The sequence below is a fragment of the Caretta caretta genome, chromosome 5 (genome assembly GCF_965140235.1).
Source record: "Caretta caretta isolate rCarCar2 chromosome 5, rCarCar1.hap1, whole genome shotgun sequence".
In the NCBI taxonomy this organism is placed as follows: Eukaryota; Metazoa; Chordata; order Testudines; family Cheloniidae; genus Caretta; species Caretta caretta.
The window spans coordinates 113945137-113972948 of NC_134210.1; the positions used below are offsets into that span (position 1 = coordinate 113945137).

The 27812-nt window shown below is 39.9% G+C and overlaps 1 protein-coding gene across 3 annotated transcripts in view; it reads left to right on the forward strand.

Annotated features, from left to right (window-relative positions):
* Positions 1-27812, forward strand: part of FOCAD (focadhesin) — a 200530-nt gene that overhangs the window by 129971 nt on the left and 42747 nt on the right. For all 3 annotated transcript variants that reach the window (XM_048849366.2, XM_048849367.2, XM_048849368.2), the window contains 5 exons: positions 12618-12710; positions 16003-16091; positions 18896-18937; positions 22309-22417; positions 26271-26387. In XM_048849366.2, the coding sequence (XP_048705323.2) occupies positions 12618-12710; positions 16003-16091; positions 18896-18937; positions 22309-22417; positions 26271-26387 (450 nt within the window). The remainder of the gene's footprint in view (positions 1-12617; positions 12711-16002; positions 16092-18895; positions 18938-22308; positions 22418-26270; positions 26388-27812) is intronic.

A 27812-nucleotide genomic window follows, 5' to 3' on the forward strand; every position in this document is an offset into this window, starting at 1 on the left:
GGAGGTACCAGCTGTATCAGAGACTTAGAGGATCATCTAGCAATCTGCAACGACATCAGCCTTACAACAGTCAACGGCAACGCTCACAGTGTCAACAAACACCCCAGTCACAGGCACCCACTTCCCAATTGGCTCCTCCAAAACCACAATTTTGAGAAGTTGGTCGAGGGTTTGACTTCCCTCACAAGACAGCACCTATGCCTGACCCATCTCCAATTTTTGGTCATCAGCTTCACCCTTTTTATCACATCTGGGCCTCAATAACATCGGACTAATGTGTTTTAGAAGTAGGTCGGGATATACCATCCCCTTTACCTCCCGACCACCTACCCTACCCTCTTCTCTGTCCTCCTTCAGGGGCCATTCTCACGATCACCTGTTACGACAAGAAGTCGATCATCTTCTACAACGAGTTCCATCACAATTCAAAGGGAAGGGATTCTACTCCCATTATTTCCTGACCCAGAAGAAGAATGGGGGATGGAGACCTATCCTGGACCCAAGGAAGCTCAACAAGTTTGTACGCTCCCAAAAGTTCAAAATCGTCACATTGGGCACGATTCTCCCAGCACTGCAACAGGGGGACAGGTTTTCAGCCCTCCACCTCCAAGATGCTTATTTCCATATCACCATTCATCCTGCTCACAGGAAATTTCTGCATTTCATGGTAGGACAGGAACACTTCCAGTACAGAGTACTACAATTCGGCCTATCCACTCCACCAAGAGTTTTCTCCAAAAGCCTAGCTGTGGTAGCGGCACATCTACTCAAACAGGGAATTATGAACTTCCCCAACTTGGACAATCGCCTTCTCAAAGGCCCAACTCTACAAGAAACAATGGACACAGTCCAGACCACTATTACACTCTTCCAGGAGCTAGGGTTACAAATAAACGAATGGAAATGGACTGTAATCCCGGTTGAACAACTGGACTTGATCGGGGCACACCTCGATGCCATGGAAGCCAAGGCATCCCTGCCCCCAGCCGGATTCACAACTCTCACAAACCTTATCTCCAAGGTATGAGCCAGCCCCCAAATATAGGCTCGTACTGTCCTGCAACTACTAGGACACATGGCAGCTACAACATTCGTGGTATGATACACAAGACTACATATGCGGTGCCTACAAGGCTGGTTAAGCATGGTATACATACCCAGCAAATACAGCCTACACAAATGACTCACAGTATCACCCAGTGTCCTGGACTCTTTACAATGGTGGACAAGACCACAAAACGTTTGTATGGGCATCCCATTTCAAAAGGAACCCCCATCGATTGTGATCACCACAAATGCCTCACTGATAGGTTGGGGCACACATATGAATCAACACACGATTCAAGGCAATTGGTCTCCGGTGGAGACTCAGTTACACATCAACTTACTAACGCTACATGCAGTCCACAATGCCTGCAGCCATTTCCTACCTCCTATAAAGAACAAGTCCATTTGCATCCTGACTGACTATATTGAATGCATGTTTTACATCAGCCGCCAAGGAGGAGCTTGTTCACGCTCGCTATGCACTGAAGCTATGGAACTGGTGCATACAACACAACATAAACATCTCGGCATCCTACCTACCCAGCCATCAGAATGCGATGGCGGACACACTCAGCAGGTACTTCTCCCAAGACCACAAATGGTACATGAATGGCAAGGTTCTGAGATCAATCTTCAATGGGGCATTCCCATTATTGACTTGTTTGCATCCCCGACGAACCGCACGTGCGCAGCGTTCTGTACGCGAGCGGGACTGGGACTACGATCACTGGGGGACGCCTTCCTCATCAAATGGGAGGCGCAACTCGTGTGCATTTCCACTGATTCTGCTGATATCATGTGTGATACACAAGATGCGAACAGACAGGGCCAAGGTTATCCTCATAGTCTTGACATGGCCCAAACAAGCATGGTACCCTTACCCGATGCACATGGCAATATGCGCTCCGTGAGCTCTCGCTCATCATCTGGATCTGCTGTCTCAGCACAACAGTCCCTCAAGAGTCTCCTTAACGTTTACCCAGAAGTTCAGGGTTGTACCCCGGCATGGGACCTCAACCTGGTTCTGAAATGCCTCACCAGACCACCGTTTGAACCATTAGCCACCTGCTCCTTGCTACATTTATCTATGAAAGTGGCTTTTCTGGTCACTATTACTTCTGCCAGCTGGGTGAGCGAGATTGGGGCGCACATAGCTGATCCTCCAAACACAGTATTCTTCAAAGACAAGGTCATGCTACATCCACACCCTAAATTCCTATAAAAAGTAACTTCAACTTTGTATATGAACCAACCAATCCATCTCCCTACATTCTTCCCTAAGCCTCATGGGACTCCAACAGAGGCCACCGTGCACACATTGGACGTTAGGCATGTGCTGGCGTTTTACCTTGAAAGGACTAAACCTTTCTGGAAATCCCCTAGACTTTTCATCTCTACTACCGAGCGCTTGAAAGGAGATGCTATATCCACTCAGATTGTCTAAATGGATCTCCACATGCATTCAGATGTGCTATTGTATCCGGAATACAGAACCACCTGAACACATTAGAGCACATTCTACTTGATCAGTTTCAACTTCAGTAGCATTCCTAAATAATGTTGCAATACTAGAGATTTGTAAAGTGGTCCCTTGAGCCTTCATCCACATGTTTGCTGAGCACTATGCAATCACTCATGTCTCCAGGGCTGACACCACAGTGGGCCTCTCAGTGCTTACTTCAATGACTCAAAAGAACCCGAAATCCCCCTATCTCTCTGAAAGGCACTGCTCTACAGTCACCTGAATTGGAGCACCCACAGGGACAGCACTCGAAGAAGGGAAGGTTACTCACCTTGTGCAGTAACCGAGGTTCTTCGAGATGTGTGTCCCCGCGGATGCTCCACTACCCGCCCTCCTCTCCTCTGCTTCAGAGTTCTCAGTAGGGACTCTGCGGTATAAAAGGAACTGGAGGGCTCGGATTGTGTGCACTACATGCGGCACCAACAGCACCGTGAGAACCGTGCTACATAAATCTGTGATCAGCAGCGCTGGGACGCACCGACACGTGAAGTGGAGCATCCACATGGACACACATCTCGAAGATCCTCTGTTACTGTACAAGGTGAGTAACCTTCCCTTGCCTGTGCAAACTTAAGGCCCTCTTTGTGCGTATGCATTATGATACAGTCTTTAATTAGATTATCAGATACTATTTTTTCTGCCTCGTTCACTGCACAGGATGGACCATACCTTAGGGACCAATATGTATAATACATGCACACAATGAAAGTGAGGTGCCATTTGTCACTTTTCAAAATATAAGCCATATCATTTGTGTGTATGTGCATACTATAATTATTATTTTGTGCGTATTATGGTCGTGCCCAGGGGCCAAGCAAGAACAGGGAAACATTATGTTAGGGACTGTACAAACCCAGAGTAATAGACAGTCTCTTCCCTGGAGAGCATACAGTATATACATAGAGCCCTGCATGGATACAAAATTTGTATCTGCAGATATAAAGTGGATATTTGGGAAGCTGCAGGACTCTACCAGGAACTTTCTCTGTTTTCTCTATGTCATGTGACTCTCTTATTCAAAATAACTGTAGTATTTTACTAAAGCAAGTGCTTAGAGTCTAACCTATGAAGCATGCTACTCACATTATAGAACCTCCAAGGACACAGCCCTTAGCTAACATTATTGAAAAGACTTAAAATCAGGGTTAATTTGGAGGCAGCAAATACTAATTTATTTGATCCTTTATTGAAAAGATCAACCAAAGAGCACCCTGTGGTCATCTAATTGATTAAGGATTAGAGATTATCAGTGTAATGACCACAATGGCACACTCAGGTTTGTCACTTTCTAGGGACTTATTCTGGGCTCACCACTGTGAATATTTACTTGGGGGATTGCAGTGATTGTATGTGGAAAATAAGTTGTGTAATTACATTTGTATTTTTGCATGTGTGTTTTTTTGAAAACCAAGCTCCGAATTTGTGATGAAAAGTGGGGCTTGAGGCCACCAAGTTTGTAGTGAGACTTATCCAATGTATAGATTAAAGAGGTTCTGCTCTGTGTGTGTGTGCATATCTGAGAAAAAGGTATAGGCTGTGTATCCGAGGAGGAAGAATATTATGTAAATCGTTCCATGTGCTCAAGTATCTATAAAACAAAAACAAGTTTAAAAAAAACCAACTGTTTTTAGCTGCAGTTTAAATGTCACTATAACAATAGCACAATGGTAATTTCCTATTAAATCTTAAGGGACTAGGCTGTTATTGTTTGTCTCCTAGATGCTATCCTCACTAAGGCATTGGATGCAGGTATAATATCTGTCAACAAGAGTAGATTAAGATACAGGGGTATTTTTTTCCCGCACATTATTTGAGCTGGTTTCTCATGGGAAGCAGAACATGCCTTCAATAAACAGTGGCGTGTTTGAAGTATCGTATTGCCCTTTACTGGTCGCTAGTGACTTGAAGGAGCAGCTTGTCTCTCCCCCCGCAAGTGTTTGAGCACTGTTTTATTGTTTGGTAAAGGAAGCTTGGCAGTGTGCCTTTGAAAGAACATTTGAGTTACTGTAGTCACGTTAATCAAAGGTCATTTAAATCATGTGTGTCTACTTTATTATTTTTAAAGGGCCCACCTCACCATGCATCTGGGCTTGAATTGTGCAAGAAATCTCTTAAAGTTTATCGCTATCACTTGGGCTAGACTGGCCAATAATTACCTGCTACTGTTTCAGCAGTTTGGAGTCATTATCTATGATGGGCTTACAGGGAATAATCCCTTTTAGGCTTCACTTGTCTTTATTATGAAAATGAATCCGTAGGAATAGTCACATATGTTCACATCATGGCCCATATGTTTTGATGGTTCTGTAAATGTATGCTTTGGGTTAGATGCATTAAAGCTGTTAAGCATTTATCCAGCTACTGTTCTTTTATTTCTTTAATGGAGATGAAGTGGACTGTGTTTGTTACATATAAATGGTATCTAAAGCAGTCTTCTTTTGGTACAAAAGTATAGTGAACAGTGGCATCTTAATTCCTGATTGCTGGAGTGTCTTTAAAACAAAGAAGGCCTATTAGAACCAAATTCTTTAGCATTATTATCTATTATTATGATTATTTGTATTGTGATATTGCTACAAGTTGCAGTGAGGATTGGGGCCCCACTTAGATTGTAAGTTCTTTGAAGCAGGGACCACCTTTTGGTTGTGTTTGTACAGCACCTAGCACAATGAGGTCCTGGTCCATGACTGGGGCTCCTAGATCGAGCCCTGTGCGGGACTACTGTGGAGCCCTGCAGCAGGACTAGGATCCTACAGGTCCTGCAGGACTCACTGCCATAATAGCGGGAGTGGATGGGAGCAGGATTTTAAAAAGTCCCACACCGGACTCTACCCCTAGGCACCATCACAATACAGATACTAAATGATGATGATGCTTTAGGCACCATGCACAGACACATAATGACAAACAGTCCCTACTCCAAAAAATTTACAATCTAAGTAAGCTCTTCAGTTGTACCATGATGAAATGTGTCTTTGTGAAACACAGGGAAGATCACCCTGTGCTCATTTTTGTGCTGGTTTTGTTTTAGTATAATCACATAATTAAAAGGGTTTATGCAGCCTAATGTCCTGTAACATTAGGAGTTATATTTTGGATATATAAAGGTGGGAAAATTCATAACAATAGCCCAAACTAGTTCTCGTGTGCCCTTTTGTGCCTAGACATTGTGCCATTTATGTGCTTTTTAGTCCCTGTTCCTACAGTTGGACTAAGCTGTATGGGACCCATTTCTGCAGCAATATTCAGTAATCTGCATTATGGATGGCGTTGCAGCCTTACCTTTGGATGTTTATTTCCAAATATAATATGTAGAAAGAAAAAGAGAGAGAGTTCTACCTAGGAATAATAGAGTCCCTATTTTACTGATGGAGAAACTGGGCCACAAAACAGTTAAGGCCTTAGTTCAGTAAAGCATTAAAATATTTATGTAGGTCCCCATGAGTTCAGTTGGATTTAAGAACGTTCTTATGTATGTTCTTATTCAGAAAAGCAGTTAGTCTCTGATTCAGGAAAGTATCCACATTCAGGAAGGACACTTAAGCATGTGCTTAAAGCTAGGCATGGGATCATGTTCTTTGTTAAACTAAGGCCTAGGTGACTTGCTCAAGGTCACACACACAACCTGTGGTACCCATGGTTCCTGACTCCCAAATCTCTGCTAAGCTGAGTTTCTATTGAGGTAAACAGGATCCCTAATATTTTCTTTAAAGTGACATGATCACAGTTTTAGGCCTCAAATTAGCCATTGTAACAGTATTATCCTAAGAAGGAATGAGGAGTACTTGTGGCACCTTAGAGACTAACAAATTTATTTGAGCATAAGCTTTTCTGGGCTAAAGCCCACTTCATCAGATGCATGCAGTGGAAAATACAGTAGGAAGATAGATAGATAGATAGATACGAGACCAATTGATTAAAGTGGGCTATTATCAGCAGGAGAAAAAAAAACTTTTGTAGTGATAATAAGGATGGCCCATTTCAAACAGTTGACAAGAAGGTGTGAGTAACAACAGGGGGAAAATTATCATGGGGAAATAGTTTTTAGTTAGTGTAATGACTCATCCACTCCCAGTCTTTATTCAAGCCTAATTTAATGGTGTCCAGTTTGCAGATTAATTCCAGTTCTGCTGTTTCTCATTTGAGTCTGTTTTTGAAGTTATTTTGTTGAATAGTTGTGAATTGTAGGTCTGTAATTGAGTGTCCAGGGAGGTTGAAGTGTTCTCCAACTGGTTTTTGAACGTTATAATTCTTGACGTCTGATTTGTGTCCATTTATTCTTTTGCGTAGAGACTGTCCGGTTTGGCCAATGTACATGGCAGAGGGTCATTGCTGGCACATGATGGCCTATATCACATTGGTATATGTGCAGGTGAACGAGCCTCTGATAGTGTGGCTGATGTGATTAGGCCCTATGTTGGTGTCTCCTGAATAGATATGTGGACAGAGTTGGCAATGGGCTTTGTTGCAAGGATAGATTCCTGGATTAGTGGTTCTGTGGTGTGGTGTGTGGTTGCTGGTGAGTATTTGCTTCAGGTTGGGAGGCTGTCTGTAAGCAAGGACTGGCCTGTCTCCCAAGATCTGTGAGAGTGAGGGATCGTTCTTCAGGATAGGTTGTAGATCTTTGATGCGCTAGAGAGGTTTTAGTTGGGGGGCTGAAGGTGACGGCTAGTGGCATTCTGTTACTTTCCTTGTTGGGCCTGTCCTGTAGGTGACTTCTGGGTACTCTTCTGGCTCTGTTAATCTGTTTCTTCTCTTCAGCAGGTGGGTATTGTAATTGTAAGAACGCTTGATAGAGATCTTGTAGGTGTTTGTGTTTGTCTGAGTGCATATCCTAAGTGCATATTGCCAAGAAATGTACAAAATTAATAGGGTTTATTTTGCTATTCTCATAAAATGTCACGTGTGCTCTCTGCTGCCTATGTATTTGCAGTGGATGAACGAACACTATTGACAAAGGATGGCCCATAGCAGGGTGAAGGCAAATGCTGAGAGAGAAAATGTATCCAAATCCCCTCTCTGGCTTGGGTTTTATTTTATGACTTCTGGTTTTACCCAAATTGACACCAGTTTTACGGAATTCTGTAGCTGCATTCTTGCCTCTCACTTTTACAAATATTTAACTAAAAAAATACAAACCCAGAAAAGTACAAATCCATAGAGAGTAGCTCCTCCTGTGTTTTCCCAGAGCTCCTTGCACAACCTCTTTGTGTCTCATCTGACAGAAAAAACACCCTTATTTTAAGGTGTTAAGCCTAAATAGACTGAGCTGCATGTAGTTAGCTAGCTCCCTGCTGGTAGTGTCTACCTTAGCTGCTGCTGAATCTAAGCTTGGAATTCTCCTCCAAAACATCAGGCTGCCTGGCTTGGCAGACCTTCTCCTAAGAACACCACTGGAGCAGGATGTGGCAGAGCTCCATGATCTCTTGCAGGGGCTCCAAAAGACCTGTTCCATGGTCGAATACAAAAATTACAGATTCACAAAGAATTTTCTAGTATTGGGGCTCTAGTTTGATCCAACATCATCCAGGCCTGTTAGTACTTATAAGTCCACAGTGTTTCAGAGGTCATCAGGATTGTACATCCAATGTTGAGTGTATTAAATCCACCAGGGCTCTTTATAAAAAGCTATGGTCATCAAGCGAGGGAACAGAAACAAAGCCATTTGACTTGAGTGTCCAACTTCTGAGCAAGAGTAAAGAACATCAGCCCTGACTCTCTTGCAGATTCTTAACAGAGACTGAGAGTTATTCAAAGTAATGTATACTGAATATTTTTAAATACAGAATATAGCCACAAAGCAAAGACAGCTTCACGGATTTTTTTGCAAAAAATCCAGTATATGGTGGGGTTTTTTCACTGAATACTCTTCAAGCAACTTTATTCAGAAAACTCTGACATGATGCTGATGCAGAAAGATGATTTACAGTTGCAAGGCACTATATTCTGCTGATTAATTCTGTATGCTTCAGTAGTGCTTTTGATTCAAACATATCAAAGCACATTACGAACAGCATTCCTGTTCCTCCTCCATGAAAACATGGAAATTTATAAAGGCCTGCTCTTACTCTCATTTAAGTCAGTTTGGATTTCCCCTTTTGCTTCGATCAGCACAGGATCAAGCAGGCCTAAATAAGCTGATTTCTACACTAGAAGACAAGGTGGAAGGACTGCTGTTGAAATTAGGGGGAACCAGGGAAGTTGAACAGGATAAATCACAAAGATGCAGCAGACTGAGACCACAAATGAGATCAAGGTGGAGGAAGATGATGGAAGAAAATATTAACATGGAAGGAAATAGCTGTTCTCTCTTTCTGTATGAAGAATTTGAAGGGGATCATATTGAAAAGAGACTAAAGACAGACATCAGCTAAGCCAGAACTCAAAATAAATAATTATTTAAAGAGAGCCACTGGAGAAGAAAAGATAAACTAGACTGATTGGTGATCCTCTGATTAGGAAGGGACAAGATCAGAGATGTGACAATACAGGCAAACAGCATCTTTATTAATACTGAGGTAGGGCATTGTTTTTGTTAGGGTTTGGGGGAAGAATGAGGGTATGTTTTGGGGGTCAGAGGCTTTTCTGGAGTTTTTCCTCTTTTGTTATCTCCATTTGGTTATTTAAAACTGCTGGCTGTTGGTGTTAATTTATTTGTGTTTTAATATTAATTTTGCCAGTGGTTATTGTAAGTCCGATTATTGGCAAGACACTCAGCTTTTGTGTGGGCATTGTTTTTAATGATCTAAAAAAGAAATAAAAATGAAGAATAACATCCCCTTTTTTGTAGTCCATGAGGGAACTAATGACATAAGACAAGGGAGATACAAAAGAATCAAGGATAACTTCAGGGACGCGAGAAGAAAAGTGGTGATGATGTTGAACTCAGGTACTTACCTCGGTTATGCTTTCCATACCAAAGGCAAGGAGAAGACCAATGGATGTGCTAATAGTAGAAAGGAGGTGTTTGGGTTCATAGAGCTTTGGAATGCTTTTCATGTTGAGCAGTGGCTACAGTCTGTAAGCAGAAAGAATAGCAATAACCTTCTGGGATTAAGCCTCACAACGTTGTTTACTGTAGGTAGGCCTTAGACTAGGTATGACGAGAGTGGTATGTGTAACAGAGAATCTGGCATGTTCTTTTAATTTAAAAGTGAAAAGTATAGACCTTAAAAAGTGGATATGGAAATATGTCCCGTCTCACCCAACCTGACATGTTTCTTTTTCCTTTATTAAAAATGTATTACCCTGGAAACCTTTGATATTAAATAATTTGTTTCCAGTGGACTCCAATGGCTGTCATGACAGTTTTTTATGTTTTTGGTAAAGGCAGACAGTAGACATAATTGGACACTAGCAACAACAAAAATTAATTTTTTCTGACCACCATGGAATATTGAGAGATATAACAATGCACAGCAGTCATTTAAATTACAGAGCTTGCTTTTGTTGTGGGCCTGAAAATACTGCTGTTGAAAAGGGGGTAGTGAGGGAATCAAACTGTGAGCCTCCATCTTCTTTTAATAAAATGTTGTTATAATTAAGGTGCTAAACAGAGAGAGAAAAATATTTAGTTTTTAGTATTTTATCTGCTTGTTTAGTAAACTCATTTCTATAAACTTGTAAATTGTAACAAACCAAAATTTCTTTAACGTTCATTTTTATTAAAAATGTCATTCAGAGGAGTCTAAGGGTCTTGATGATTGGGTATGTAGGATGGGAAACTGAGTCACAAGTAAACCCAATTTAGGCTTAATTAATTTTTGCCTTTATTTATACAATTTCAGACAGAATTATTATTCCTTAGTGTTTGGACATAAATTTAAGACAGACAAATAATGACAGACAAGACAGAATAGGTAAATGGGCCCAAGTTACCACATTAAAGAGCACTGAGAAGTCCTTCCATGATGGCCGTCATCGCCTCCCCTGATCTCCTTGTCTGGTCCTTCAGTCCCATCCTTCAGTTTCTGGTGCAGTGCTTCTACAGTTTGAGCCCATGTTCACTTGGATCCTTATAAATCTTCATATTACAAATTATTTAATCTTTATCCAGCTGGCTTTTAGCATATCATCACTTGTTTTGTTTTTTTTTTTATGTAACCCTTACATTACTCATGTCCAAGCTTCAGTTATGCAACTTCTGCATTTTTCCCGCTGGTTTTGATGTTTCTGGGTCATGTTATCCTGTGTCATCCAGAAAAAGGTGGGAGGGTTAATTATCATTACTTGTTTGAGTACCTCTTACTTACTACTTCCAATATGATACATTATTTATCTTGCCAGCAACAATATAAATTTAAACAAATCAGCAATCTGTATCAAAAAGAATTGGCAAAAACACACTCAGGTCAGGCAAAGTCTTGACTAAATGTTACCTGAACTATACTCATTTACTATCCATAATTAGAATCTCTTAAAAAAAAAAAAAAAAAGCTTTCAAAGCTCTTAATCTTATAATTAACAATCCTTCATTTTTATTTCTCTTAGTGTTTGTGTATGTATGTGTTACTCTTTTCTACCATTTAATCTATTGAGGGGAGGGGTGGAGGGCACTCTGATTCTTTAATGTTAACATTTCTTTATCTTCTGCAAGCATACATTTGTCAGTGGATTTTTTATTACTCAAACTCCAGAACCTTGTATTTGTGTATTGCCAAATCTTGTCAGGTTTTTTTTCTGTTACAGATTTTGAGGTCCTTGTGGATTTTGGGTCTTGATATTTAGTTGCTTTCAATGATACCCTAACATAATTAAATTATTCCAGTTTCTTTGGCAAGAATTTTTCTTTGCTATATTTCACCTATGGTTGGAGCTCATGATTCTGTAAATTTAGGCTCTGATCCATCAAAGCACTTAGGCATACGCTTAGTTCTAAACACTTGAGCAGTCCCATTACAGTGTAGCTTGCTACTTTCTGGTGCAGTACAACAGCTTTAGTAAACAAACTGTTGTTAAACTGCATGAATGGTTAACAGAGGCAGGCTCTGTGGAGACGAACAGCCGGATACCAATTTACCAATGGGTAGAAAATGAAGATGTTGTTAAGACCACTTATCTTGTCTTGATTTCAGCTGTGAAATTTCCAGTCTGAGTTTAAAGCTAGAATATTTCATAGATACATTCCTTTGTTTAAAAAAATGCTTGTCCATAAAAATTGGGTCCAAATCTACTCTTTTGCCCCAATGCAGCTATCTTGACTAATAACCTCACCTTCCATCCCTCTTTAAAACTCACTACTTTGATTAACCTGACACAACTAATCTCCGTTTTTGTCATTTACTTTTGTTCTTGTGTGTAACATAGCTCTTCTAAAATAGAACTTGAATTTAAAGAAAAAAACAAATTTGGAACTGTCAAGCCAAACTACAATTGCAAATAAAGACGAACTAAATCACACTCTTTTCTGTTGCATCCCCTGTTTGTTGTGTGTTTAGTTTAGGGCCCAAACCTGCCAACGCTACTAAGTGTAGTGCTTCCTACTGTGAATAATGCACTGACCTCACTGGGATCAATTTATCAATTCAGTAGCATTTGAATATTGAAATAGCATCCATCAGCATAGTATCTAAGTGCTGCTGTAAACTAATCATAGCAGTGAGTATTGTACTTGGCTGTTTGTAGGATCAACTCATTAATTTGTAAACTCTTCTGAGCATATGGATATTGTCTTATGCTTGTAAAGCATTGTAATTGAATTCAGTGGCATTTCAGTTATGTGGTTGAAAGCAGAGTTTGACCCATTAAACTTAATACCATTCTATTCAAAAACTTTCAAATACCCCTTCAGTTAGATAGATTTTTAGCTTTAGTGTTTTATTTTTCTTCGGACTGTTAAGTACAGTACAAAAAAAATCATATGTCTTTATTCTTAAAATACTAGTGATGGATATGTTTCAGAGTAGCAGCCGTGTTAATCTGTATTCGCAAAAAGAAAAGGAGTACTTGTGGCACCTTAGAGACTAACAAATTTATTTGAGCATAATAAATCACATTCTTGTTAAATTAATTCTAATATAACTTAAGTCCTGTTTGGTATGTCATGCAGGTTAGCATCCAGCCTTCTGAATGGCACCGCTCTCTCCTTCTTCCTCAGTGCTGGCTGGGATTTATGAGTAGAACATACCATGCAGTTTTACAGGTAATTTGAGTTGTTTGGTGTTTAGTGTATTTTGAGTTTTACCATCAAGGACTTCCCTGCAAATATCAACTTTTTTTAAAAAGACTCTGCATTTTAACTTGAATGCAAGAAAATTAAATAAACATAAGGCAAGTCTTCAAGTTAAAGGTTGATAAGAGTTTAGCCACAGCCAGTGTCTGATGAAGGCAAATTTCACACAGGTCTGGTTCTTGCTCAAGAATTGACACTCCTATCCTTACTCCTGTTCAGAGTCCCACTGGAGTCAATGGTTCAGACTGTGTGTCACTTTTAGAATTTGGGCTCTGACCTTGAATTTTAATCAATTATTCATTACTGAAAGGAATTGTATGAAAATACTGGAGAGTGGAGCAATGTGGTGGATAGAAAAAAAACTGAGCTCCCCCTCCAAAAAAAAATAAAAATGTTTCATATAAGTCTTTTTTCTCCACACACACACACACCCCTTTCTCTTTGTACTCCCTTGTTTCAGTCAGGACTAGAAAGAGAAATGCTGTCATACAAAAAGAGAGAGAATATACTGGCAGTATTTCTGACCCACCCCAAAGCAGGAAGTACTGGAAATTTGACCAGAGAATCTGTTCCAGTGAGATTACGCAGCCTGATTTCCAGACCACAGAGGTTCCAATCTATAAAATTGTAGCAATAAATAGCTTCCCTGTCAAAAGCAATGTATAGTTGGCTTTGTCCTGCTATCAGGGATGATTCATGTTTTCTCCCCATGTATGTCAAGTGATACTGGACACTTTCACAGTCTGAGCAAAAAAAAAAAGGTTTCATGGAAGTATCCTCTTTGGGGAGATAATGTAACAGAATTTATACACATTGAGAGATACCATTTTCAAAGCAAATCACTTTTTAGTGAGCAGCAAAATGTCAGATTTAAACACAGCTTTGTTACAAAACAGAACTAGCAAACCTACTTTTTAAATAGTAATTTAGGTCTTAACGATAGAGAGTGGTACTTGTTGCCTATATTTTGTTATCCTCCTCTTTCATCCGTCTACCTTGAACACTAAGATTTTGTGAGAAGAACAGCTTTTACCAGCTCTGCTTCTGAAATCCTCTAGGATTTTCTGTCATTTACTAGAGCATTGAAGCATACCATTGTACCTTTGAAGTCTGCTCCCATGTATTTACTTGCTCCTCTTTTCAGATACTAGAATAATAATTATACCTTATGCTTCTGTAGCACTTTTCATCTGATGATGTCAAAGTACTTTACAAATATAAGTTAGTTAGGTCACACAAATAAGTAGTTCAGTATGCCTATGAGTAAGTGAGGGAGTTATATACCCATTTTACAGATTGAGGACTGAGGCAAAGAGAGCCTAAAGGCTCAGTCCTGCAAGGTGCTGAGCACTCTATACCCAATCTAGCAAAACACATAAGTATGTGTTTTGCTTTAAGCACCTGAAAGTCCCATTGATTTCATTGAGAGTATGTAGGGAGGGATAGCTCAGTGGTTTGAGCATTGGCCTGCTAAACCCAGGGTTGAGAGTTCAGTCCTTGAGGGGGCCATTTAGGGATCTGGGGCAAAAATTGGGGATTGGTCCTGCTTTGAGCAGGGCGTTGGAGTAGATGGCCTCCTGAGGTCCCTTCCAACCCTGTATTCTATGATTCTTTGTACATGCTTAAGTGCCTTGCAGGGTTGAGCCTTAAAGATATATCTACCCTGTAGCTGGGAGTGCGCCTTCCAGCCCAGGCAGACAATCTTCTACTAGCAGACTAGTGTGCTAAAAATAGCAGTGTGAACGTTGCTGCGCTGGCGGAGACTCAGGCTAGCCACCCAAGCTCGGACCCAGGGGGTCAGGTGAGCTTGCACTCGAGTGGCTAGCCTGAGCCTCCATTGGTGCAGCAATGTCCATTTCACTATTTTTAGTACATTGGCTCAAGCCCCACTAGTTCGAGTCTATTTATTGGGGCTGGGAGGCACGCTCACAGCTGCAGTGTAGATATACCCACCATGACTACGGTCATACAGGCCTGAACTTAGCAATGTGTACAAACACGTGCTTAGGTGCCTTGTGAAATTGGAATGGGCTTAAGAACGTGCTTAAAGTTAAGGATGTGTTTAGATGCTCTACTGAATCTGGGTCATAGAGAATCGGTGGCAGAGCTGAGAATGGAACATAGGAGTCCTGACTCCTGGTCCTGTCTCTAACTACTATGATGAGATTTCTTTATTTGGGCTTAGTGCTTGTGTGTATCGAGTTTTAGTGCATAGTAAGACAGAATGTGAATCTACAGCAAACTAGCTGGCCATGTGACCTTGCTGCCACACACTAACAATTTCACAGTGTTCTTGAAATGGAAGTGGGTCAGAACATATTATGGACTCTGTTGTTGTGCACTAGAAGTTCCATGGTGTGCTTTGACTACTCCCCTTTTAAGCTCACTGTGGAAGTTCTAGTGCGCAGCAGCAGCAGAGTCCACATGGTCAGTTAGTATGTGGCAAGCTAGTGCACTGAAGAGTCACACTGTGGCTTGCCATGCACTAACTCTTTGTGTAGACAAGCCCTGATTCACATTTTGTGAATGACATTTGGGTTTTGCAGAGATTACTCTCTTGTATTCTCAAGCTTTCATGATTATCCCACGTAAAGATGTTGAATGTTTGAAAAACAGTGCTTGTTCTCATATTTTTCCATCAAGACTTAATAAAATCAGTGGTTGCCTTGGGGGTAGAAGCTAAACCTAGACCCCCATTCTCAGTCTCCTACTAAACAGATTTGCTTAACACCTTCCAATCAGTCCTTCTCAGATCACAAAAGCATCCCATAAACCACTGTGATAAGTTCAACAGCACATCCTTTGAGGCACAGGTAGAACTGGCATGAAGGATTGCAAAGAGGACAGTCATAGCAAGTAAAAGGTTGAGAAATTCTGCTTTAAATGATGCATTAAGAAAACAATAGGTTTTGCTGCGATTGTACCTTTGAGGTAGTTGGTTTCCAAATCTTCTTCCCTGTGGGATACAAGTTTGTCAATCCTTCTTTGTTACAAGGGAATAAGATTCCTTCCATCATTAGGAAGCTGGAGCGATTATTTCCATCTGTAGCAACCACTCCACTCTTCCCAGAATCAAAAATTGCAGTTCTTTCACTTAAGACCTTGTATATTACAATGGGATATAGTATCAAGAACAATTAGGTCCAGTCATGATATGGATCTCAAGGGAGAGTTTACATTTGTTACCCAAGTGTTCCCCACAGAAATCTCAGGATTATTACCCATGCAAGATCTCCTTCTGATTTATGTTGTGATTCTGCAGGGGAGACAGGCAGAGCTGGAGATGCAGTTAAAACATGGAAAAGAGGATCCTGAAGAGGTGCAGTACAAACAATTTACAGCCTGGCTCTGGTAAGAGAATGACTGTCTGCTCCTCATCACTTGTAACTGCAAGTGAGGGGCCAAAAGGGCGGGGATACTTCAAAGGCTTTAATGTTGCAAGTTTAATCATCAGTATGAGTGCTAATGAGAAAAAACAGATATGATCTCTAATTTTACAGATATGAGCTCTAATTTTTTAAAAGATGGAGAGAAGAGAGTGTAGGTAAGGCTGCTTATATTTACAGGTAGCTAACCCTTTGCAGTTTATGGAATCCAGTAGTGACAGTAGCTGGAAGGAATTGAAAACTGCAGTTATTTTATATCCTGTTATATGAAAACCTTTTGCTCAGTGCATAATTGAGTAACAGGGACAAAAATTATGCTGTCTTTATTGAGTATGACTTTATATCATGTCAAGGCTTACATTTCTTGTAAAATCACAGGTTTCAGAGTAGCAGCTGTGTTAGTCTGTATCCGCAAAAAGAAAAGGAGTACTTGTGGCACCTTAGAGTCTAACAAATTTATTTGAGCATAAGTTTTCGTGAGCTACAGCTCACTTCATCGGATGCATGCAGTGGAAAATACAGTGGGGAGATTTTATATACACAGAGAACATGAAACAATGGGTGTTACCATATACACTGTAAGGAGAGTGATCAGGTAAGGTGAGCTATTACCAGCAGGGGAGAGAAAAACAAACAGCACCACCTTTTGTAGTGATAATCAAGGTAGGCCTTTTCAGCAGTTGACAAGAACTTGTGCTCGTCAACTGCTGGAAATGGCCCACCTTGATTATCACTACAAAAGGTAACACCCATTGTTTCGTGTTCTCTGTGTACATAAAATCTCCCCACTGTATTTTCCACTGCATGCATCCGATGAAGTGAGCTGTAGCTCACGAAAGCTTATGCTCAAATAAATTTGTTCGTCTCTAAGGTGCCACAAGTACTTAATTTCTTGTAAAGACAGTCTTGGAGAAGGGAGATTGGGGGTGCATTCTCAGATACTGTGATGATCGGTACGTTATAAAACTTAAGGATGTGTTTTTGTGTGTGTGTGTGTGTTTGTTTGTTTGTTTTTAAAGACGTGTACTCTCATCCAGATCTTCAGCTGGTGTATATTAGTTTAGTTCCATTGAAGTCAATGGAGCTATGTTGCTTTTACAACAGAAGATTTAGTCATGTATGTTTATTATAGATGTCTCTATTTCTCTCTCTCTCTCTGTATTTTATATGTTTTTGTACACATTCACATACACACAGTCAGGATGATCCTTAAAATAAATTAAACGTTGAGTTGGTATAAAGTCATATTCAATAAGGAAAATGTAATTTCTCAGTTATTTTATTCAACTAAGCACTGAGTATATGGTAGGTAAAATAGGCCTGATTCCCTCTTCTCTTGAAGGAGATTTTTGCCAATGGCACTGTATTTGATCCTCTGTATCCCAATAGGTATAAAGAGAAAAGCATCTGCTCTCCTAGAACTTCTGAGTTAGGGTGGAAGTAGAAGACATTCTTGCAAAATTGCTTTTTAGGTCAGAGGACCAACAAAATCTGCCTTAGCCTCCTCTCCCCAATGTTTGTAATTGCTCAACTGTTAAATTAAACAATTTTTTAAAAACTGGTTTAAATTTGTGCAGATGTAAGTGCTAAGTCAGCAAAGGAAGTGGGTGCCCAGTTGTAAGGTTAAGAGTCTCTCCAGGCCCTTCCTCATGGGCTCAGTCCTGCAAGGTGCTGAATACCCTCAGTTCCCATTGACTTAAAAGGGATTTGAGGGTGCTGTGCACCTTACAGGATCAGGTTAGGATAAAAGGAGGGGCCAACACTCAGAGGACCTATTAGGTATTTATCAGTATTGCCCATCCTGAAATCTAACCTTGACGTTTGCTACAGTGGAGAGGTCAATACAGAATTTTACTGTTTTAATGCATTTTTGCACCATTATATTGAAGTTTTCCATTAATGGTTATGCCATTCAGTGTAAATGCTTTCAACTTAGGTGGGTTTTTTTAGTGACTGTGCAAAAACAAATATTGTGCTTAAAATGAAACATTGATTTTATTTTTTAAAGTATGAGTGACCTGTACACTTTGTTTTATAGCTATAATTTCAAACATTTTATTATGTGTTGTAGAAATTTCATTGAAGGATAGATATCTTTTTGGGTTGGATGACAGTCCTAGATAAGATTTACTACTTCATATTTTAAATTGTGGTGTATGGGATTTATATATTAAAAAAAACTTGTCAGTATAAAAGATTTATGGCAGCTCATCCTCTGGATATGAATGCAAAACTAAACAAATGAAGTCAAATAATGTGTTGTAAATTGAACACAGTAACATAGAATGTATTCTAAATGACCCTGTAGCTTTCATTTCAATACATTTAGACTATTGCACCACCTGATAGCTTAACCACACATAGTTATGTTCTGAAGTATAATAAATGTTGGATAAATTGTTATAGTTCTCCATTGTAGAATATTTACATTTTATTAGGCTGGGGCATAGAACATCAACCTGGAAAGCTATCTGCAATAGCTAGATGATCAGATTTATGGCTGTTGCATGAACTTGTATTTTCCACAATGTGGTATAAAATCAGATAAGAGCCTTTTTGGAGGACAGCTTTAATGGATTTAAGGATGTGAAAAATGTAAGATGGTATGTGACAGTTTTTACTAGTTTACACTAAGTTTTATAAAATAAGTATTGGATGTGATGTTTGCTAACATAGAGTGGTCAATTGGAGGACTAGAGGGAAAATGGCCAAGTTCATGCTGCAATGTAAAGTATAATGTGCTAACTTTACTTTTTGTCTCTCCTGCAGGGTTAGAGACATGCTGACTGATGTTATCAAGGGTGCTTCAAAGTAAGAATTGTTCCTTTATTAGAGGCTAGAGAGTTATTTCCTCTGGATTTTTTTCACTGTGGATGATGCAAGCCAATATTACCTATTAATGTGATTTCAACTCATAGCCACAAGTATAAGGATAGGAGCTTTCCCTCCATGTACTGCATTGTACAGTTGGCTAGGTGTATTATCCGAAGCATTAGGCATAGGCTGCTCAAAAGGCAGAATACCACTTTATGCACTAGTGGTCCAATCTTGTATGGCAGATGATTTTACTTAAGTCATTCTTTTTATCATTTTATTCCTCTCAGCTGTCTCAAGGGTGGAGCATCACCTCTTCAAAGCTAACCCACTGTCTCTCACTCTTAAGGGTTCCTGCTTGTGTCCAGACCCCTCTCCCTCCTGAAGGTAGATGCAGATATATGTTTTCAGACTGACACTGGCATGTTAGCTCATGGCATTGGGTTAGCAATGAACACTCTGGTCCCACCCTCAAACACCACTGAAAGGCTTTAGGGATGGTTGCTAGTGGCTTGATTTCTTCCCTGCATACATGTACTTCATTGATGGACATCACTTCACTGTGCCCTCCAGTTGGTTAACCTGAATAACAGCTTCTTGTGCTCTACCAGACAGAAGTGCCAAAAGCCACTAATCTGGATGAAAATAACTCTTAAAATCATAGGCTCTGTCATGGAGATTGCAGCAGTGATAGAACCACAGTGCTATTTATCATAGGCTGATTCAGTGGGTGGTACCTGCTGGAGCTGCAGAGAAGATTAGTTTTAAATATATTGGGAAATTCAAAGTTCTGGCAGTTCTAGATATTCAAATTTTCTGTAAAGATTTTGAAGGTTTTTGCCTCTTTAACCATGCAGCTATTCTTGGTGAATGCTGCTGTTAGAAATGTTCACATCCATATGTTTCCCTCCAATCCACCTTCAGGTAGTTCACTCCTGGATGGAGGATGGGATGAAGAAGAGGAACTGATTAAAATTGAACTCTATATTTTAGCTACTCATTAAATGCCTATGAAAAGTTAGAGAACTAAAGGTTGAAATCCTTTGTGTAACTACTATAAAGAGCAAGATACAATACAGAGACATAATGAACTCTCAGAATGTCATTTCCTGGCTCTAAGTAACAAGAGCCAATTTCTTGAAAAAGAATGTACAAGGTTTTTGTTATGAAAATAGTTCACTGGTCAAATTAGTTCGTTAGGTAACTTTTCACTGTTGGTTCCTAGGGTTACACTCTCTTCATGGCTAGCTTCCAGGGATTCCCATGGACAGACCATGCCGCTGGAGCTTTTGCTATGTTTTGTGTTTTTTTCTAGTCTAACTTCAGTAAATTCCAGGATAGAATGGTCTAGTTTTTGAAACATTTTTGTTTTTTCTCATAGAACCTACTGGTTTGGGGGTCTGTGGTGTTGGTCTTTATGCTGACAGGCTGATATTTTGTTCTATGACAGTGGATTGTTTTTTTTGAATTTAAGGCACCCAGGTGAGGTGGGGATAATTTAAAAGTGTCTAACAGCTGAGGCATTTTAGAGTGCAACCACTGTCACTAGCAGTAGACATAAAAATAAATGACTCCATCAGTAAATTCAGAAGTGATTTAAGGTAACATAAGAAGAATACTCTGAGAAATGAACTAGCCACCTAATAAAAATTATTTTAACTATCTTTGATCCAGAATGCTCTGGACTTAGTGTCCCAGAGCTGAAAAGTCAGTGACATTCCATTAAGACGCTCATCTGCCTTATCAAAAAAACTATTTTCAGATGCAAAAAGAAATCTCTAAAGAAAGGAGAATGGATTTGAGCTTTCAGAGTAGTACATATTTATAGTAGTAGTTGAGCAGTCTTTCTGGATATGCAATACAGTGATGCAGTGTGTAAAAACAGAAACTGAAATGTAGAATACTTCATCTAACCATTACTGTACATTATATCAACATCCAGTATGATGGTATTTCACATATTCTATTCTACATAATACCTAAAAGGTAGACTACAGGATGACAGAGAAGTACTTGGAGCCTATCTTTGCAGTCCCTTTTCTGGACATAAACTGAACGCCAATGTCTTTGTTTTAGGAAAATCTTAAGAAAAAGCATCTAAAAGAATTTAGCAGGAAAGGCTCACAAGAGTACCTGTTCCCTAGCAATTTTCAAAATCAAGAGGATAGCAATCTAAATTTTAATTGATGGGAAAACTTGGATATGAAAACCCAGTTTTCTTCTTCCTCATTTCCACCACATACACAAGCACAGAGCATAGATCAAAAAGTGCCTAACAGTGACTTTAGTGCATAATTCATATTTAAAAGTGTCAGTGCTGGTCATAACTCCAGTTGCACCTGATGTCTCACAAGGTAAAAGACTTGGTGCTGGTTTTCTCCCTGTAATTTCATTGGCACTTAGGAATCTTTTATGCGTTTTAACCTTGCAGACATGATTACTGCTTCACTGCCTGATCCGTATATGCTGAAAGAGTATGGCTAAGCCACTCGTGCACCTAAACTCCACAGCTATTGGAAACTGATATGTTTATAAACAAGAAACTTTAAAATAACAAAATACTGAGGGAGCGTACATTTGTCCAGCATTGTCAGCAATTCCTGTGCACAGCTGTGAGAGTGTTCCAATCTGTGTACCAGGGAAGAGTTGCATTTCTGTGCTAGCACATATTGGAACTTTTCTTTATTACATTTGTATGAAATCTTAATGCTCTGTGGTAAGAATGCCACACAACACTTAGCTGCATAAAGGTTTATAGCCAGGTGAGACTGAGACCTGTTTTGTGGCTGTGTACGTGTTATGTGTGTTTACATGCCGCTGCTGCTGCTACTATAATAAGCACCTACCTCTCCAATCATTGCATGCTTTTGAAAGAGTGTGGCTGCTAGACTCAGCCATGTTAAGATTTTTGCAAGATAAGTACCATCATCAGACAAATGATTCTGTAGAAAGAATTTTATCTTTTCAGCAAAAGCAAAATATATAAATGGTGTGAGGCAGACTATTTAGCTTCTACAGACTTTCTTTAGTAACTTGAATGCAACAATAGTCTCTCTCTCTCTCTCTCTCTCATATACATATACACACATTTGTGTTAGGTTTAGGATGACAAAGAGGGAAAAAAGAAAACTATTGAAACAGTAAGCTTAGTTTCCTCTCCCATCTCACTGTGATGTGAGGGTGAGATGTGGGGCACTTCCATTGGGTCAGTGAACCATCTGAGATAGTTGTTAGCTTTGAGAATCTCGCTGAAAGGTTGGTATTTGCTATGTAGGACTCTGGTGGCATGTGCTTTCCCAATTATTACAGTGTGTTTCATTTTCTGGATCTCTTGTGTCTTGTTAATTACTGTTTATTCTTTTCAATAGGGACAGCCCAGTGGTGAAAGGAAACTCTATCTTAGCTTTAACTGGCCTTGCAGTTGCTGTGACAAAATATGAAAATAGCCTTTCTTCAGACACTGAAGTAGGACCAGAGGTGAGTTAAAGCTTAGAAACACTGTTTTGTCATCTTAATGTGACTTACAATCAAAACAAAAGCACTGGGAGGTTGCATGGCTGGGAGAGCTGATAAAGGAATGCAGAACCCCTCACTCTCTCAGCCGTTCATATCCAGTCCTGCTCAGTAGAGACCATCTGCTAGCTCTGCTCTGTGCGCAGTGAGTTTGGTGGTCTCAATCTGACCGTGTCCTCCTCACACACAAAGTCACAATTGACACATTTGTTGTCAGTATTGTCAGAGCAGAGAAAGATCCAGTGGATAGTGAGGCTCCCCCTCCTGCTTTCTCCAGATCAGATTTAATAAAATGTTTTGAGTGAGGTTGCATTGCCACTGTCTGTGCTCTACCTGTACTGCAGCTCAATAGAGGACTTCGCTTTCTGGGACTGGCAATCTGGCACTGGCCATGAGCTCTAAATTCACACATGGAAAATATCATTTGTTTTAGAAATAGATATATCCACAGTATGTGTGATTTGTGTATATAAATAATTACACACACAACTTTTGTCATTGTGTCCTCTGCCGCAGAGTATGGGCATTGGCATTCTTCTTATGTTGACCTCAAATCCTTAACCTTGGTTCATTATTTGGTCAGGAAAGGAGAACACTCGTTCTGCTTGAAGATCATTATTAACATGGATCTATTTTTCAGCTGGTAAAGTGATGACAAGTTGCTGGTATTTCCCAGTATAACAATAGTACAAATTTATAGATAGTATGGCTCAAGAAGCTGCTTTATATACCCGAAAATATAACCAGGAGGAGAGGGAAATGTGGATTGTAGCTAAATGTGAAAAGTAGGATTATTATGCCCAACTTTTCAGTGTAATAGAAATACCACAAACTAGTAGTCTGAATCTGTTTTATGTTAATTACCTTCCCACTGGATCTGCATGGATTGGAAGAGCTGTAAAGGGCCCCAGCAGCTGGGAATGCCACACACTGTTCTCCACTGACCACTCTGTCGAGGGCAGTAACAGTTTTGACAGGCTCTGGAGGGACAGTAATTCAGCCTTTTTATTGATGAAAAACAGGGTCATGATGCAAAGCCTTAAGGAGGTTAAAGTGGAATATATATATATCTTTAAGAGTGAGAGGAATGAAGATTTACTTGGTACATTGTGGTCTCCCAGTATTCTTGCCCCAGTGCCAGAAAACTCTGCCTGTTTTCTCCACCATGTACCTGGTTTTCAACTTGTTGACTTCCTGAAGATTCTTCTGAAAACCAGTCTCCATTAGGTTACTGTGGTATCCTGCTGCTAGGTCAATCTTTGTCACAGTTATTTGGCCTCACTGTTAATATTTGTTTCATTCTTGCATTTTTAGTGTTTTTACTTTGGTTAATAGCATCTGTCAGAACAGGGTGGGGCATTTACAGTAGTGTGTGTTTGAGATTTTGCTTGTGTGGCCAAAGTGTTGAAGACCCCTACATGTGTAAGTGCCAAAGAAGGCTGGAACTTGAATTTGATTTAATCAACTTATGTTTCCAGAAAGTAAGCCTTATTCTCAGAGGTGTGACATTAGCACTTATTAGGGACCTGAGGACACAGCTAAAGAGCTATAGAGCCTTTTCAGTTATGGGTCACCAGTTTGACTCTAGACCAGCTCAGTGGCAGTTAAAAGTTGTTCCTACCTAATGGAATCATAGAATCATAGACTTTAAGGTCAGAAGGGACCATTATGATCGTCGAGTCTGACCTCCTGCACAATGCAGGTCACGGAATCTCACCTACCAACTCCTGTAACAACCCTCTAACTTATATCTGAGCTATTGAAGTCCTCAAATCGTGGTTTAAAGTCTTCAAGGTGCAGAGAATCCTCCAGCAAGTGACCCGTGCCCCACGCTGCCGAGGAAGGTGAAAAACCCCCAGGGTCTCTGCCTTGGAGGAAGTTTTGGTAGTTTCTGTATGAGGGGTATGGAGTGCGTCCCACTCCAGGTTCCATATCACAAACTCATTCCCATCTCTTTTCACTAGATTTTAAGCTCTTTGGGGCAAGGGCAGTCTCTTATGAATGTGTTTGTGCAGTGCCGAGCACGATGGCTGGTTGGATTCTCTAGCAAGATCTCATGAAACAGGGACAAAAATTGCATTGTGTGTGATTAATTTGTAAGAATTAGCAACACTGTAAATTGCCACAGATAATTATGGGTAGGAAGAGTTCAGAAATCAGAAAACAGACCCCAAAACCGTGATTTTATCATTTCACAGTGTTTTCACTTTTTGGGTTGGCAATACTGAATTTTTGATATGAGTGACCTTCAGGAGCCTGTCCAGTCAGTTCTACCAGGATACCAAGTAGGGAAGCATTAGTAAATAGCCCCCTTAGAAAACTGACTTCTGAATTGTGGGGGAAACTACCTCTGTATCTCAGTATGTTTGTTCAGCGATGGTTTTAAACACATCTTATCAAGCTAATGAGCAAAAAATATAATGACATATGTTCTGTCTGCAAGTTCCTGGGTCATGTTAGTAGAAATAGTGCAGCTGGGAAATGGAATGAAGTTCTTCTCCATAAGGGGTGCCAGAGAACAAATTCAATCAAGCGAATTCATAAAATATTTGTATCCTGAACACCCACAACTACTATTCACTTACACCTACTAAATTAACTTGTTACAACATGGTATATAGAAATAGGGCCATGTGATTTCCTATGCCAAACGGTAGGTTTTTTCATCTTTTCTCAAGTGGAATAATAATCTTTGTTCTGCCCTGGGTGCTATTTCTAGCTCTGTCATAGTCTTTAGGGGACGTTGGGCAAGTTTCAGTCTATCTGAGCCCGTTTCTTTGGTTGTACAGTGTCCCAGACATATTTTAAGGCTGGATTTGTTCATTTTGTAAAGCACCTTGAGAGACCCAGGTGGCAAGCACTACATAAGCACACAATATTTGTTGTTACTATTTTGCTAACAATGTTATGACTGAGGCACATACTGCCTCCTGTTTCTGAGAAAATTGTCTGTTACCCATTTTATTTCTGGCTCAAGGGGAAAAGGTCTTTTTAGGACTGATTTCCAGAAGGGAAATTACAGCCTGCTACTGAGGGTATGGGGTCAGGGGACTGCATTGTGAGAGGTACCATCCATACATGGCACACGTTAATCCAAGCATAATTTATTGCATTGGTAAATTGCACTTCCTGTGTCACGACACCTCAGTTTACTGTTTATTTTGTGTGTGCATGTTCTGTTTGTGCATCTGTTGTTTTAATACATTCTATTCTTGTTACAGCACAAACCATTAAACAAAATATGAAAAGACGCCCTTTGACTGAGACACAAGTTGTGGTCCTGTCTGCCCATATATAGTGGCTATCCATGTAAAATTAAAGATCCCATGTCATTTTTCAAGAGAGCAAAATATTTAACCGTAGTGTCCTTGGAGAATATCATGCTGTTCATTCAGGCTGAAATTTTTCAAGTTTTCATCCATGATTTTTGTTTCCACATTTAATTTATGCCTTGCTCTAGGAGAATTGATACAGCCAGTTACTTGCTCATATTGAGTTATAACAGTTTAGGGCTGTGGGTTTTTTCCCCTACTGCTGCTAGTTTGAGGCCTGATTCAGCCATCTTTGCTGTCATTGAATAATACCTTATTCTGCCAACTTCATGGAATGATTTGTGGGAATAAAATGTGCTACTCGTGAGTAAGAGTGGCAGAATTAGACCCTTGTTGAGTAGCTAAATACTTCATAGCTGGCACCTCAGCTGCTGAATCTGTCTTCTGTCCTTGAATAGTGGCCTGGTTTAAGAATAGAAATGAATTAATATTTGGAAGCTGTTATTTAATGTTTATTGGCTTATGTCATTTTTCATTTCCTGTAGACTGAACCTGATTTTCTTCCCACAAAACACTGGATTTCTATGGTGATAGAAACACTCCTTAGTATTGTGAACAGTCGCTATCGTGCTAAAGGTCAAGTTTTCCCATGGTTCTACCAGGTACATCTAGAAGTATAAAAACATATAGAGAACGAGGTTAAATCAGTAACTATTATGGGCAAGAGAATAGATATTTGGATTTAGTGATCTTAATGTCGATGACTGTATGAAATAATTGTTTAATCTTGGTTTTATTGATGCTATTAATTCTTGCAAAAAGACATGTGGGAGGATGAGAAGGCTTTATTTTATTTTTTAGCAAATTTGCTTCTTATTTGTATATTTTTTCTCTGATTTTTTTCCTTCAACTCTCTCTTGAATTTTCTTCTCTGTTTGAGTTTCAGCAGTTATTGGTATCTATTTTATTATTATTATTATTACTGTTATTTTGCAGTTTAAATAAACAACAACCCTAACCTCCATAACATTTCTACCTGCACGTAGAAAACTTAACAATAAAACGTTAGCATATCAACCTAAATAGATTCTCATACCACACCACAAATCAAAATTCTGAGTTTGAGTAAAAACATGGCTCTTAAATCATGCTCTGTAGGTTGTGTAACTCTGACTCTGAATGGGGAGTTATGCAGTCAAGGTCCTTCCCCTGAAAATGCCTTGTTCAACTCTCATATCTAGGGACCATTAGCAGAAACATCCTTTCTGATTTCAAACTGATAACTAGAACCTAAAGTATGAACCTGAACCCCTTGAATAGCATCTGGAGGTGAACTGGAAGCCAGTGTAGTCTTCATGAAACAGGTGTCATATGTTCTGTGCAGATACCACTGCTAAGTACACTGCAGCTGTATTCTGAATTAGCTAAAGCTTCCTTTCTAGTTTCTCTTCAAAATGGTATACTTGTGTAGAACACCTTGTAGGAGGAGCCTTCAAGGGCACTGAATGACAGTGAGCATTATTGATAAAGGGTGAGCAAACTCCTTTCCCATGGAAGACACCACTTCTGTCCCTCTCTAAGTTCTTCCATCTACCTAATAATATCAAGTTGATCTGAGCTTCAACCACCTCATCATTATCTATGTTTCTGTCTTGGCCAGTCTGCAGGAAAAGCAAAGAAACCACACAGCTTGGGTTAGATGAGAGGAACATAGAGTGGGGTGTAAGCCATGTGATGGAACCGCAGCTCCAGCCCTCTCACCGTCTCCCCTAGTGGCCTCACATAGACTGAACAGAAGGGGCGTAATAGAATGGTTCCTGTGAGAGGTCCCTCATGCAAGAGGTGGCTCATGGTGAATGGGCATTTGTACACAAACTCTCTCTGTAATCTTTCTTAAGGAACTGATCCATAAAAGGCGGTTGCATCTAGCCACATCAACAAAACATCAAGGGCAACAGTACTGAAGACTGATAGATCTAAAAGAGTTAATATCAACCCTAGACCTCTGTCATTACCGGGGGAGGGCCCAGACAACCAAAATCAGTGCAATATTAACACCACTTGCAAATATAATGCCAGACTGCCAA